The 15,016-nt window shown below is 36.2% G+C and overlaps 2 protein-coding genes across 2 annotated transcripts; one reads left to right on the top strand and one right to left on the bottom strand.

Annotated features, from left to right (window-relative positions):
* Positions 1 to 1,851: 1,851 nt before the first annotated feature.
* On the bottom strand, positions 1,852 to 6,879 carry LOC117631331 (dihydroorotate dehydrogenase (quinone), mitochondrial-like). Its single transcript, XM_034364426.1, has 12 exons — positions 6,775 to 6,879; positions 6,516 to 6,653; positions 6,160 to 6,242; positions 5,243 to 5,566; positions 4,771 to 5,026; positions 3,753 to 3,833; positions 3,549 to 3,656; positions 3,440 to 3,469; positions 3,076 to 3,213; positions 2,454 to 2,491; positions 2,258 to 2,357; positions 1,852 to 2,145 (listed from the first exon to the last, which is right to left on the bottom strand). The coding sequence occupies exons 2-12, from the start codon at positions 6,648 to 6,650 to the stop codon at positions 2,053 to 2,055; spliced, it is 1,386 nt and encodes a 461-aa protein (XP_034220317.1). The 5' UTR covers positions 6,651 to 6,653; positions 6,775 to 6,879; the 3' UTR covers positions 1,852 to 2,052.
* A 1,339-nt stretch (positions 6,880 to 8,218) lies between these two features.
* LOC117631313 (elongation factor P) lies at positions 8,219 to 12,732 on the top strand. The gene is made up of 11 exons (XM_034364394.1): positions 8,219 to 8,671; positions 8,771 to 8,801; positions 8,972 to 8,985; positions 9,077 to 9,127; positions 9,247 to 9,316; positions 9,890 to 9,959; positions 10,061 to 10,128; positions 10,738 to 10,861; positions 11,375 to 11,414; positions 11,952 to 12,019; positions 12,448 to 12,732. The coding sequence occupies exons 1-11, from the start codon at positions 8,441 to 8,443 to the stop codon at positions 12,458 to 12,460; spliced, it is 780 nt and encodes a 259-aa protein (XP_034220285.1). The 5' UTR covers positions 8,219 to 8,440; the 3' UTR covers positions 12,461 to 12,732.
* The last annotated feature ends 2,284 nt before the right edge of the window (positions 12,733 to 15,016 follow it).

Here is a 15,016-nt window from a genome sequence, read left to right on the forward strand (position 1 = left end):
TGTATTTATATGAGAGAGTATAGCCGATCGGCGATACTGTTAAAATATTTGTTGCTTTTCTTTTTTGTAATTAAGTGTTATCTTAGCCTTTTTTAATTACTTTATTTAGTAATTATGTTTGAATTATTATTTCTTTTGTGAATAATTAGTTTTGAAATTACTAATTTCATAAAATACTTAATAAAGAGTAATTAATTATATTTACTTATCTTCAATAATTTTGTGGACTTTAAAATTATTTTTAATTTTCAAATATATTGTAAAAATTGTTTCAATTATTAGCAAATTATTTTAGTATTTCAAAAATGGATTTGAGCCTCCAAACCCTAAATCCAACCACAAGACTACTATGGAGCACTTATGACTCGAGACTCACGTAACTAGACATAGGGTTTTAGGATTAGAGTTTCGATTGCAATATATAGTTAGTACGACATAACTGGACCTAACCCACAAGGCCCACCTTCCATATAGCATGTGTGGGAAGACTCCCACTTATAAGGAGTAGAGACTTTCTCTTCTTTTCCAATGTAGGATTCAAGTTCATGTATTTCATTCAAACTCCAACAAGTAGTTGATATTATCGAATCATGCTGTAACTAGGAGGTTTGGAGGCAAAAATCCATTTTTACAATACTAAGGAGTCGATTAGGCTCATACATGTAAATAATAAAAGTCTATATTGATGCAGTAATCATTGGAAGTTTGATTTCACACATCAAACATAGTAACATAGAAACAGTGGCTTTCTCAAAAAGAAATAATAATAATAATAAAAGAAATCATGGAAATAGGTTACTATTAACCAGAGTAGTTGAGAATACGATCATCCGAAATTATACTAGCACTGTGAGCGGCAATTGGGATAATTTTGAAGTTCCTCATAAAGCAAGGAAGGTTCTTATTCGAGGTAGGAGCATATAAAATAGGCTTATTATCACAAAACGTCCATAAGATTTACGAAACTATCAGATTGCATCCTTAATGTTTTTTTTTGTCATTCGTGGTCCTCAAAGTTAGCATGCATGATTACAAATGGTCCCTACCTTTAGGTTCCGTCAAAAACTCCGTTAGTTTGCTGACGTGGCATATATGTATATCACAAAACATCCTTGAGGTTCACACACCTATCACAAATGGTCCTTACGAAATTTTTTAATTTTTGTTTTCTTTTTAAAATTTTATGAATTATAATTATTTTAAAATATATATTAAATTTTAAATACATGAGACACTATATTATTGTAGATGTGGGCTTCATATATATGCCACATCAACAAACTAATGAAGTTTTTAAAAAATAATTTAAAATTCATAAAATTTAAAAATGAAAAAAAAAAAAAACTAAAGGTTTAGGGTTCATAAATGGTCCTCAAGATTAAAATCCTTCTATAAATTATTTTTTCATTTATAAATAATTTTAAAAAGAAAACCAAAATTTTATGAATTTTATATTTTAAAAAAAAATAAATTCATAAGGACCATTTGTGATAAGTGTGTAAACCTCAGGGATGTTTTGTGATATACATGTATGCCACGTCAGCAAACTAACAGAGTTTTTGACAGAACCTAACGTCAGGGACCATTTGTGATTGCACATACTAACCTTGAGGACCATAAGTGACACAAAAAAACATTAAGGATGCAATCTGATAGTTTCGTAAACCTTAGGGACGTTTTGTGATAATAAGCCTATAAAATATAAGACAAGTTTCTCATAAAGCAAGTTTGTTATTTTTCAGTGGATGTGTGAGCACGTCCAAGCCAGCTGAATTGAGTAACAAAACAGAAACTAGAATGGATCCAATTTTGTACATATCAGCTCTAACTCTGAGCTTGCACATCCGGCAGTGGCAGCATATTTTCTTTTCCATTGCCTACAATTAAATTTAATATTCAGTATAAAGTTTACGGGTTCAAATTACAAATAATGCCTCTTCAAAAATTTCCTCTGCGACTCCCGTACAAAAAATAAGACCGCTTAAAAACCACAATTTACACCATGCAATGTAAAAATTTGCTCTGCAAATAAGTTCATCGCATATCTATTGTTTATACTTTTGGCGTTGCCACTCTGCAATCTGCACCAACTGCTTCACTAACGGACTTGAAACCATCCCTTTCTAAGCACTCAGACAATTCAGCCTGTGAGAGTGAGAGAGAGAGAAGCAAAGATAGTAAGACTATTATAAGCACGTCGTTGACATCAGGCGGAAAAAAAAAAGGTTTTCTGCAGAATGAGCACATCAGAAAATACCTTTATCTGGGGGATGAGAGCAGGTCCCCCATAGGCAAATGCTGTATAAAGCTGAACAAGACTTGCTCCAGCTCGTATCTTTTTGTAAGCATCCTCACCACTAAATCAATGGCATAAACAAGGTCCATTTAAGGGGGAAAAGGTAGATAATAATTCAAATATGAAAAATATTAACAAATGGCTGTTCTGATCTTACCTGCTAATGCCCCCACACCCTATTAAAGGAACCTTTCCCTGATTCATATTAAATTAACAGGGTCACGCTCTGATACATGCACATAAAAATGAAACCAAGAGGGAAAAAACATAGAATTTAAACAAATAGTTCAAATAACATCCAAAAGAGGCCCTAAATGTCTAGCAATAACAACCAAGAGGTTCAAGCCAATAAATTTCCTTACATAGAAAATAAATAAAAGGACCTCAGCTAGGCACTAGTTAAACTACAGTGGGCTCGGCCAGCTGTGTCTAGACATCATATTCATCAAACCCAAAAACAATTATAAGCCTACTTTACATGAAATTTGAAGCTTGTATACTGATATATTTTATACTTTCAAAAATTCTGTACTTCCTAATGCAGGGGCAAATAATAAATATTAATAGTCCAACTTCTCTTGTACATAAGCCACAATGGGATGATGGGTCAGTACAACAATAGAATGACATATCAAGCCAGCATACTCACGCATCTTCAAAAATTTAAATAATAGAACATAAAAAAGAAGAGTCATGTTGTAAAGACATGTACTATGCAATCTACACCAGTGTAAGTATCGTGAATAACAGGTTACATGAGTTACAAAGGGGCAACGTACCCTCGTCAAATTGTACATGTCCTTTAAGAGACTGGTAGAGATATTAAAGAGTGGCTTTCCACTCAAGCCACCAGCTTCAGAAGCCACTGGGTTTGTACTAACAGGATCTGGTCTTGAAACAGTGGTATTTGATATAACCTAGAATAAACAAGATAAAAACAGCTCATAAGAGTAGAACAAATGGCACTAAATTTTTAGGTAAATAACAAACTGAACATTAAAGTCATCAACCTATACTCTAACATTAACATGTCGAACACCGTATGGTTATCATTGCACTAAATAGCTCATAAGAGTAGCAACTTTTGATATGGATATGGTAAACAATGAAAATTGTGAAGTGTGTGATAGGAAGTAAACATACCAATCCATCCAAGCGAAGGGCAAGGGCAACCTATATCGATAAACAAACAACCATGAGAAAACCATTTTAAGGGGGAAGAAAGTAATCAATTACGAGCATAAATGCATACTGCAGCAATATCTTCAAGATCTTCTTTAGACAAATCTGGAGCAATTTTCACGAGCAAAGGAGGAGGGCCCTCTTCACCCCATTGCATTTCATCACGAGCAGCTTGAACCTTGAGATGGGAAGAAAGAGCTATAAGAGCTAACTTTTGCAGACATTGTGATCAATTATATAGAGGGAAAGAAAGTTCATGCCTTGAGCTCCATACCCTTTTCACAAGGTCCTTTAACTGCTTTCTTCCCTGAAGCATACGTAACCCAGGGGTGTTGGGCGATGAAACATTAATCACCTGCAAAGAGATCAGCACGAATATTGTTGAATGAATTAACCTGGATTTGAACTTGAAATGTACACGCAGAAACTGAAACCTAATTGCAGTTCGTGACTTATTACCGAAAACTCAAATTCTGAGGAATTATATCAAGTAATGATGCAAGATTCTATTTTAACCCACGGACAATTCAGCTTTCACTACTGAAGTTGAGGAAGTTTTACTTTAATCTGAATCATTTCCAGATACAAATTTGATTGTTCATATATCCTAGTCAAGTAATAAAAAGTTGGACTTAAAACTATTGCTTCCCACCTGAGCTTTAAAGAAATTATTTTCCAAAAATCTCTATTCTCTATTAAATTAATTGTGACCCTCAAAAGACATATTTGGCATCATTTATCGACAAACAAGGAAATATGTAACCAATTATGTAGTATAATTTGTGACACCAGGTAAATTAACCAAAGATGGTATGAAATTATAGAACTCAAAATCAAATGAATGAACCAACCAAAAGACCACGACAAGAGGCCTATTCAAATGCACCTCTTATTGCTTTTCCGTGTGGAGAACCAACACAAAAGAGCCTATCTTATTAGATGTTAGCCATGAAAACAGCATACTAACACAGGCATCGTGATCAAGTTAAAAGAAAGAACAAGTTGGACAGTGAAGAGAGTGTTTTTTCCTAATTATGCTTCAGTCAGCAGAACTACCCTACATGCAGCCTCCTTTGGGCAAACAGAGATCCTATTCCTAGGGCACCAATATTAGCAATCAAGATGCACTTTCCAACAATAGGGAATGAACACGTCTTTAGTTGCAAAGCAGCAGAGTCACAATGTCAGGCGAAACTTAAGAACTCTACATCTTATTCTTATAAAGAAAATATTAATATTTAGCATGAAAACAGAAAAATTACTAGACTTGAAATCAGTAGAGAACAATCTACCAAGTAATCAGCATACTGGGACAATGTATGAACCCCTTGTACATAATCTGAAGAAGCATCTTCACTTGTCTTGTTCTTCCCAAGATTCACCCCTAGTATTCCAGGGCCTGCTTTGCCTCCAGGTTTGACTTCTTCACCTGAAGAAGAGGAAGTGCTTGTAGTTTCATCCAACTTCCTCTTACCATGCTGAGCACCCAACCGCTTTGCAACAGCAACAATTCCTTCACTATTAAAGCCACATCGATTGATGATAGCTCTGAACACAACATCAGGTAGATTGATAGCACATAAGTTAGAACAAGAAATATAACCCAGCTCAAGTTTGAGAAAAAAAAAAAAAAAAAGATTCAGAAGCTAAAGCACCATAATCACCTTCCAAAAGTGAATAGAAAATTTGACTTAACACAAGAAATTCAAGGCAATTCAGGTCTTAATCAGAACATAATAAGATAAACACAAAACATACTCTTACCCTTCCTCACGCAATCTGAAGATACGAGGCTTTGGATTGCCCTCTTGGGGAACAGGGGTTACAGAGCCAATCTCTACAAAGCCAAAGCCTAAACCAAGTAAACCATCAACAGCCTCAGCATTCTTATCAAATCCAGCAGCAAGACCTACAGGGTTGGAGAACTTCCTTCCCCAAACGTCTAGCCCTAAATTTGATGGATCTGGTCTCTTCTCTCTAGGAACCCAACCTCGTGCTGCGGCTGAGACACCCAGTCTGTGAGCAACCTCTGGATCCAGAAGAGCGAAGAATGGATTCACAAGTTTTGTAGCTGAGAATAGCCAGCCACTTCAAAAATTTGATATCCAAGAATTAGCAATAAACGTAACTAAAATTAAACTTCAACATTTCACAAAAACCTTAAGCCAGTCAACTAACTACTGATAAATAAACTGAATTACACGGTTTCTGCTTCATCCACATAAATAAGTACACAATAGCATAACAATGAACAACCTCATCACCACTGCAAGAATGAGGCAGAACATAACAAATGACAATTCATAATTTTTGTCTAATGTCCCACGAAAGCTATTAATTTAGCAAAAGAAATTTATGACTTTTACAACTAGGAGTGTAATTCCAAAGTTTCTAGGTAACAAGGAGAAATCCAGAGAAATTCACCCCCAGCCCCAACACCAAACAACACACGCTTACACCACACAGGTTTCAAGCAATACAGCATGACAGACTTTTAATTCAAGCATCAGAGGTTGCCTTAAGAGAATTCCACATGTTTTATGCTTATACTTTTCTGGCTGATAGGTAACAGTAAGTGGAATTAAACATAAATGCTGAAACACTGCAACCATATTGTAAACCGTGTGAAAGGTTAAATGCAAACAGAGCAAAACTTCTACTTAAAGATTTAAATGAGGTACCAGAAAGTTGCTTCATCCACAGTGCTCACATAAGCTCCTCCGCCTATAACTAAGCCTAAGGTGGTTCCCGTCAACAACCTCCCCTACAGTTCAAAATAAGCAGACAGCACTTCAAAATCAAACAATAATGCATTGAATTTCCAACAAATTTGACTTAAAAATAAGTGTAAGCAATATAAAATGAAAAGGCACCACTTTGGTGAGATGGGTTTGCATTTTTGCTGGAAACAAATAAAAATATAATCGTCATAGTTCTTCCTCTGTGATTCTTTGCAACCAAAAAGATAGTGTCATACATATACGAAGGAGAAGAAGAAGAAGAAGAAGAGAGAGAGAGAGAGAGAGAGAGCGCATACTTTCTTCGAAAAATGAGGAATCTTTGGAGCAGTTTCTGCAGCAGAAGAACAGTGTCGTGCACCTGCAATAGGAGTTGTGCATGCCCTTCTGAACAAAAAGTCTCTTAGTAATTTTCTTGAAGCCCTTGCCGCCATGACCTTCAATGATCAAATAAAAAAGTTAAAAATTTTCAATAGCTTAAATATCGCCTCGCGAACTAACTTTGCTAACAAAATAATCAAAGGCAAATGCAAAATCAATAGTAGAAAAGGAACGTACAGAGCAGTGGACTGTGGAAGGCAAGAGAGTGATACAGGGCTTGTTACGACGGCACCCTTGAAGGAGCGGGACAATGGGTAAAATGGCACACACAGACGGGTTTGGCTTTTTCTCGTGCGGGTGATATATGGGCACCCGGTCTTTTAGATTAAACGGGTTATTTTGCGTTTACGGGTCAATATCAGATATACTTGGTGTTATTGATTTAAGAATGTATGAGTAAATAGATGCATGTTATACCCAAATGGTGTCCCCCTAGCATTATTATTAGAACATTAACATTTCGTTGGGGTTGTTCCGTATCAATGTATGGCAATTTTGACAAAAGATGTTGCAAACGTGACCATATACACAAGTACATAGTGCTTAAGCCAATCATTTATTTTTCGCCGTCAGATCAAACTAACTAATTTGATTCAATAACTAACTAATTTCATCAAACAATTAAGAAATAAGATCTCATCTAAAGTCCTCATTACGCAAGTATTGCTCAAGATCGCGTGGCTACAATCAGTGGCGGATCCACGTTGGGACAAGAGGGGTCGGACGACCCCTTGGAAGGCTGGAAATTGGGGAAGGGAGTCCATGGAAGCCCCCTTGGACAGCACCTGGAAGCCCCCTTGTATGCACACAATGTGCTCGACGAAATGCCCCAACGAAATGCCCTGTGCAGCTGCGCAGCGCCTTGCGCGCGCGCGCTGCGCGTAATTTTTTTTTAAAACCTGCCTTGCCAAACGACGTCGTTTGGTCAAGGCTCAGTCAAAATTTTTTTTAATTGACCTGGCCTCAAAACGACGTCGTTTTGGGCCAGGTTTTAAAAAAAAAAAATAGAACAGCACACACACGCACAGCACTCTGCACAGATTCATTTTCTCCTTCATTCCCAATTCCACAGCCCCTCTCTCCCCATCCTCTCAAACCCTAACCTCCCAACCTCCCAACCTTGGACAACCTCCATCAACTCTTCACCGGTGGCCCAGTGCCGATCACCACCACCTTCTACCGCCCTCCGCCGCCCATTTTTTAATTATTGGTTTTGTTATGAATTATGAATTAATGGAAATACTATCTTTCTATCTTTTTAGCATTATTTTCTTTGTAGAAAAATTTTAGAACTTTTACACTAAACCCCCTTGGCTACATAATCCTGGATCCGCCACTGTCTACAATGATACCAACAAGTGAACAAGTAAAAGAGTTGTATGGGCTAGGATCCAATCCAACTAGTAACTGTACAAGGACCAAGTGAAACATCAAATTTCTTTGTAACCCAATGACTTATAAGCCATCAACAACTACAAGCCCAAGAGTGTTGCTCAAATGGGCAGGGACAGGGAACGGTGTGCAAAAGTTTACTTACTAGGGTTCAAGTCTTTCCTTCACATAAACAATAATAAGAAGAAAAAAGATAAAAGTCATAACAAGTTAGATTACAATCCTTGATATGCAATAATATCTAGTTAATTACAATCCTTGATTTTTCAAGTTACAAATTTACTTGAAATAACAATTTTTGAGTGGCCGTCAAGTAATCCCAGCTTCTTGACTTGAGCATATGTAATATATATTTATTTGAGCGCGGGTTGCTGCTTGCTTTCTCAAATCCCAATTTGGAGCTGTCGTTCGTTCGTTTCAGAAATAAGAAAATAGAAAGGAGAAAAAGAAGATGCAAGCTGTAGCAAAGCTGAGCAAGAACCTCACTCGGCCTCTCTTCTTCCTCGCTCCAAGAACCTTAACCACACTCGCTGCTCCTTCTTCTTTATCGAACTTGCTTACCTCACTGGGCTGTCACACCAGCATCACCCACTGCACCAACACCTGTCTCACTGGAAGAACTCTGCTTCAATCTCCCTGGTCCGCCATCCAACACCGCGGAGCCGTTGTCCTGGGCTCCGATGTAAGTTTTTCAATCTCATTTCGGTTTCCTACTGAGCGACGACGTTTTGAATTGTAGTTGTTGTTCACAGTCATGAATCATGATCGTGCGATTGTGCAGGTGAGAGCTGGAAATGTCATTGAGAGGAAAGGTGGGTTGGCAGTTTGGCCTTGCAATCAATTTTACACAGAAGCTCGTTGGGTTTTGTTTGAATATTCATTTAAAATTGTTTTTTTACTAACAAATTTTATGAATAATTTATAATTAAAAAAATCACATTGCGGTTGCGCTTGGTTTTATGGTGGACAATACTTGCTTCAGATCGTCTTTACCAGGTGAATTGGTTTATTGTATTTTTGAATGGTGCAATAATGTTATTGATGAATATTCTGTGATTTAATTGATGCATAATTTGTTATTATTTAGGTGATAAAGGTAGAACATTCCCATGAAGGAAGAGGAAAAGCGCACATTAAGGTGTGTTTCTGTCATTCTGACCTTATCATTATTAGAACCTTATTCATAAGGTTTGATTTGTACATTTTGTGCTTTTTTTTAAAAACAAGCTGAAATGTGAAGCTGTGTTTTCATTGTAGGTGGAGCTTCGTGATGTTGACTCTGGAAACAAGACATCCCAAAGGTTGTCGACGGATGAGGCAGTTGAAAGTATGAAATTTTTGTAAATTCCCATTACCATTAGCTTAATAGTCTACAATGCTCATTCCCTATCAGATTGCTTTAAATTGTTGATGTACGCATTCTTTGGTAGTTCAATACGTTTCCTTTCTTGGATGACTGTTTCCGCATTGCTTTTCATTGTTCTGGTTTTGTTTCGTTTCACTTTTTTAAAACGTCTGCTTGTGAGGCTTGTTCACAAAGACATTGACCAGTGTTCACAAATTTTTTTATGCATTTACTTGAGTGTAGGTTGTTTTGAACTGAATAATGGTCGCTTTCAGCAAGGAAAGTTACCTCTTGAAACTAATCGGTTCATGTTAACCCGTCTAGTGGATGCTCCTTATTCTTTTAGTTATAAGCACTGGTTTATCCTTTAGTGGACGCCCATTGCTCAATAGTGGCTGGTACCTTTTCCTAAATTAAAAACAATACTGACAAATGGGCTGTATTATCACAGTTATGTCAAGTTGGCTGAGGTCTTTTGATCTCAATGATGTGCCATTCTTTCAGTTATTATGGTTGTGTGAGCTAAAATGATAAAATCTTGTATGATTGCTGCAGGAGTATTTGTTGAGACAAAAAGCTACATTTACATGTGCACAGATCGTGATGGCATTGTATTATTGATGGAGTGAGTTTTATGTTTTAAAATTTCCCTCCAGCATCCTCTTCCTTTCACTTCCTGCTGTTACTTCCTCTTAAGAAATACTTTCTCTTTGTAATTTTTATCAGCCCTGATACGTACGATCAGCTCGAAGTGCCTGAGGACTTATTTGGAAAGAAGGCTAAATACCTACAAGGTCGAGGCTTATTATAGTTCATGTTCCTTTCTGTTCATTCATTTTCCATGATTTTACCTTTACTTTTTTTTTTTTTTTTTCTTACTGTCCGTATTCCAAAAGTTAGTGATTATCAATGAGCATGAAATTCATAGTATATAAATTTATGTAAATTGATTCAGAGTTATTTATTACAACAATTTACTTTCTAGCTGCCACGAATGGTGTTTTGGATAAAACTACATGGTGGTATCTGAAAATAATCATGTGGTGGAAGCTGCTGTCACATCATTGTTTACTTACTTTTTTTTCTTCTGTTCAGAATGCCATTGTGATTGGCAATCCATGTAAAACTCTTCTTCATGACCGGCTTAATAACTCTACTAGTATCAGGACCTTCCAGCCACTGGCACTGAACCATCTTATAACTCCAATACTGTGATGCCTCTTAGATACAATTATCTAAACCGTCCTAGTCATTTTGGGTGTTATAATAATAATGCCTTGTTTCCTATTTTGGCAGAAAATTTTATTCAGATATGTAATTGAATTTAAATTTCATCATCATTGTTAGTTGTCATAGTTGCCATGTATTATACCAAAATAAAATATGATATTCACTGTGAACAGAGGAACTGAAAGTTAAAGTGGAGCTGTTTAACGGAATCCCTTTGTCCGCATCAGTTCCAAAACATGTGACATGCATTGTCAAGGAAGCACAACCTCCTGTGAAGGGGATTGCAGCAACACCTAAGTATGTTTTAATTGTGCAAATGCTATTGTTTTTGTAGACTTCATCTCACTACTCAATGTTGCTTTGTCTTTCAGTTGCACTTACTCCTTGAATTATCACTTGATATAATAAACTGCTTGATCAATTTCAGTGTTGAATTCTTTTCATTATTCTAACAAAGGACATAATTGCTAAACCGTAGATTTCTAAGTTAACCCGTTAAACTAAAGCTTGAAAAGATATAACCGTAGATTTCTTGTCATGGAGATGCCCTCATCAAGGCATCAATTGGGCCCCATGCATTAAAACCTTTAAGTATGCCAGTTTGAGGACTTTGCTAAAGTTGATCATGATTAGGTTGTTGGTTATCTGGTGTAGTTTGCAATATCATTTATCTGTTTCCCCTACAAAGTAAAATATTGTGACTAAATTCTCAAGTGGATTCCTATTATCATGTTGACACTAGTGTGCATTGTAATATTAATATATTATTTGTGCACTTTTGCTAACCCCTGATTTTTCTCTAAAATGCAGGGATAAAATAGCTGAGATGCAAAATGGCTTCACCATGAAAGTAAGAATTTATTTTATAAATATTTTGGATAAGCTAATTTACTGCTTTCAGTAGCTAATATTAGAAGAAAATAAGGTATTTACAAAACCTGCAGCAAACAATAAGTAAAGAATAGTGGGCATTACAGAGTATGGTTTTTTAATTTGAAGTGAACTTTTTCATATTGCATGATGTCAACACTTTTTTTTTTGGGAGAAGTTTTCAAGTTATCAAGAGCTTTGTTTTATATAGTATGACAATTTAAACAGCTCACAATATAGAGCAGATAGCTTACCATTATGTCTGGATTGAGTTTATAAGTTGATCCTGAAGGCTTGCTGGACTCCCACATTCTTGCAAAGTTCAGTTTGTTCTTAGAGCCCAGATTCTCCCTCTCCTTTCTCCCTGTTCTACCATTCTATAAGCTGGAAGATAAATACATATGTAGCATGCAGATTACATGGCGGATGGTGCATTGAGGATATGCTATAGGTGTCATGAATCATAGATTGCATTAATGTCTTCTTTCTTTTTTCTTTTTCATTCCGGACTTGCTAGGTACCACCTCACATCATAGCTGGTGAAGCTGTGATAATTGACACTGAGGACGACTCCTATGTCAGAAGGTAATTTTCTACTTATCTCTCTGAGCGTGTATCATATCCTTCTAAGTTGTTCTTGCACAGCTAGATATAAAGTAAGCACCTAAGCATCCTATTAGCAATATCAAGATTTACCTAATATTTATAAATGTTTATATGACAAGATTTTTCTGCTTTATAACTCAAAAGGCCCTGATGATTGAGATGTTCCAGTTATAATGTGATGTTGTTATTATCCATGTATATTTACAACTCTCTTTGCGTATTGTCACCAGATCTCTTCATTACACCTCAACTGCTGTCATTTGTTTCTACGTAGTTATCCATAAATAATTATAACTTGAATGTTTCAGCTGGACTCTAGGGGGAACATAATGCCTGTGTTGGGAATTTGGTTTCTAGATTTTCTAGTAAGCTTTGATTTCATTTTTTTTATTTCCTGTTGCTTTCAGGGCCAAGGCATAGTGCTTAATATCATTGCTTCAGTCTGATGGAGAGATGGAATATCATTTGGGACGAGTCTAAGATCACTTGTTGAGTTCAACTCCGTAATGGATGAATTTATTAACCTTGATGATGAGGTTGCTGCTGATTCAGTGTGATGTATATTTACTCATACAACATTAGAGAATGATACACAGCTCTTTAGGGAGGATCCAAGTTTTGCTCTTGAACTTGATGAACAATTGTTTTCTGCGTGCAATTTAATTTATAGAAAGTAACGTTTCACATTCTTATTTACATAAAACTGCAGTTTACCACTTTATGGTTTTATGAAAAGGGGAAGAGTATTATGCCGTCTCTAGATCATTTTTCGCTTGCCATCAGTTCAAGTTATTTGTTTTTTAAAAAAAAAAAAAAAAGTTTTTGATGTCATTAGGAAGAGACGAGAGAGGAGGGGCCGGCAGGGGAGGGGGTTTGCGTTGTTTGTTTTCAGATTTTCTTATTAATTAAACCAATATTTTAAACAATCTAAATATTTTATTTGTTTATGTCCACATGTCGCAAATTTGGCATGATCGTCAACTAGAAGTGTGGGCTGCCAATGATTGTGTAATGGAGATTTAACATTGGACGACGTTTTAAACATTGAGGAGTTACAATTAAGGGCAAACGTGAGGAAATAAAAATGCAATTAACCCAAAAAAGAAGAGGGGAAAAGAACTTTGTTGTAAGATAAAGATGATCATAATATTTCAATTTCTGTTATTATTATCAAGAGCTCCAAGTTTACTTTTGCTTTCGTTGTTATTTTCGTCAATAACACATTTGCATTATCCACCCACAACATCCAGCAAGCATACATGGCGGTGTTTTTTGACATTCATTCAAGCCATTAAAAAAGAATTACTACTAAATCAAGAGTTAGTTGGTTAAATATGAGCAACCGGAATTCAAATCCAATCCGATTCCACAAGCAGAGTAAGGGAAAGAGGTTTTAAAAAAGTCATAAAGAAGTTAAGTTCTTGATTTCATTGGTAATGGTATCCCCACCTATTCCATGTCATTTTCCCCTACATATTTACAAAACAAAGGGGAACTAAACCTTAAAACAAAACGAAAGCTTGACTGCATGCACAACTGCTGCCAAAGTAGAATATCCATGAAGTAGTCGTAAATTAAATATAAATGCGTTCAAGAGTGGCAAAGCACTGATACAATTTGGCCAAACTAACTTCAAATCTCATTGCAGACTTGTGCTAATCAGATTGCAACAGTCCAATTGACGATTCGAGTTCCCGGATCCTTTCTAAAACAAACCATGTAGTCTGCAAAATCATGCAGCAGGCAATCACTAACAAATAAATGTGTGTGCATGCTTGTGCGCGTTTGTGTGTTTGTGTGTGTGAGAGAAAAAGAGAGAGTCCCATGATAGGAGGTGCTGCACGGAGAAGACAAACAGAAACTCCTGAAAAGAATCCAAGGGGTCCTCTTGATTTCAGAATTTCAAGGGCACACTCCAGGGAGGTTCTAGCATGTCCACTTTTTATAGAGGCTAAATGTATGTGTTTTACCGGCAAACTGCATGCTGCAGCAAAGAATGCTGAAATAGCACTTGCACCTGAATAAAAAAGATAACTAAATTACATTACAAATAAATACGAGAGGAAAAGGAAAGAGGTTAAACTGAGACAAAATTGGATGTATTAAATTAAATACTGGGGCAAGAAACAAATTCTAGCAAATAGCTAGATAGGTACCCAAGGAATCGAACCCCAAACCACAAGCCCGACCATGTAGAGGGTAGAAAAAGCTACCCACATCTGCCATTTATTAACATGCAGTGTGCACAGATGAGTTGACAAATTACAATTATTACATGCTAGATAACCACGATACTGTTAGGACCTCAAGAAGAACATATTCCCAAAAAAGAAACAATAATACTACTTCGTTGGCTCATCAAGCATGAACTGCTAATGTTCTAAAATTTAAAAGGTCTATAAAGGACACATATACAAGTTGGACTATATCGGTTTTGTTTTATACCTTGTAATGGAGAATGCTATCCTTTTTCTTTAACCATATCAAACAGAGCGAGACTCAACCAACAAAAATGTACTCTTTAACAATCAGAGCTATGGCAGAAGTCGGAACCTTATTATAGAGACTCAACCTACTCTAACAAGGCATAAAACGATAAAAGAACTGCAAAAGTTGGGTAGCATAAAATCAAACACCCAGGAAATTCAGTTTTGGTAAAGATAATAATGCCTGGAAATTCAAGTAGTCCAGGAAGAATTTTTACCCAATTGTCCCTTATGTTTTCACGAAGGAGGAGAAACAAACAGCATTAGTGCCAATTTTTTTTTTACTTGTATTAATGAGAGTTCTTTAATTTTGGTTAAATGGAGTAGATGGAAACGGAATGACGATCCTCAATAGTCAATAGTAAGAAGCATTCCTTCCACTACACTGCCTAAAGCAGACAGAAATCATTTTTGAGGTGATGCACTAAAACTCTAAACTTAACCAGAAGGAAGAAACTATCAATTTGTAGACGGTGAAAACGATGGCAAA

Source organism: Prunus dulcis, chromosome 6, assembly GCF_902201215.1.
Source record: "Prunus dulcis chromosome 6, ALMONDv2, whole genome shotgun sequence".
NCBI classification, from domain to species: Eukaryota; Viridiplantae; Streptophyta; class Magnoliopsida; order Rosales; family Rosaceae; genus Prunus; species Prunus dulcis.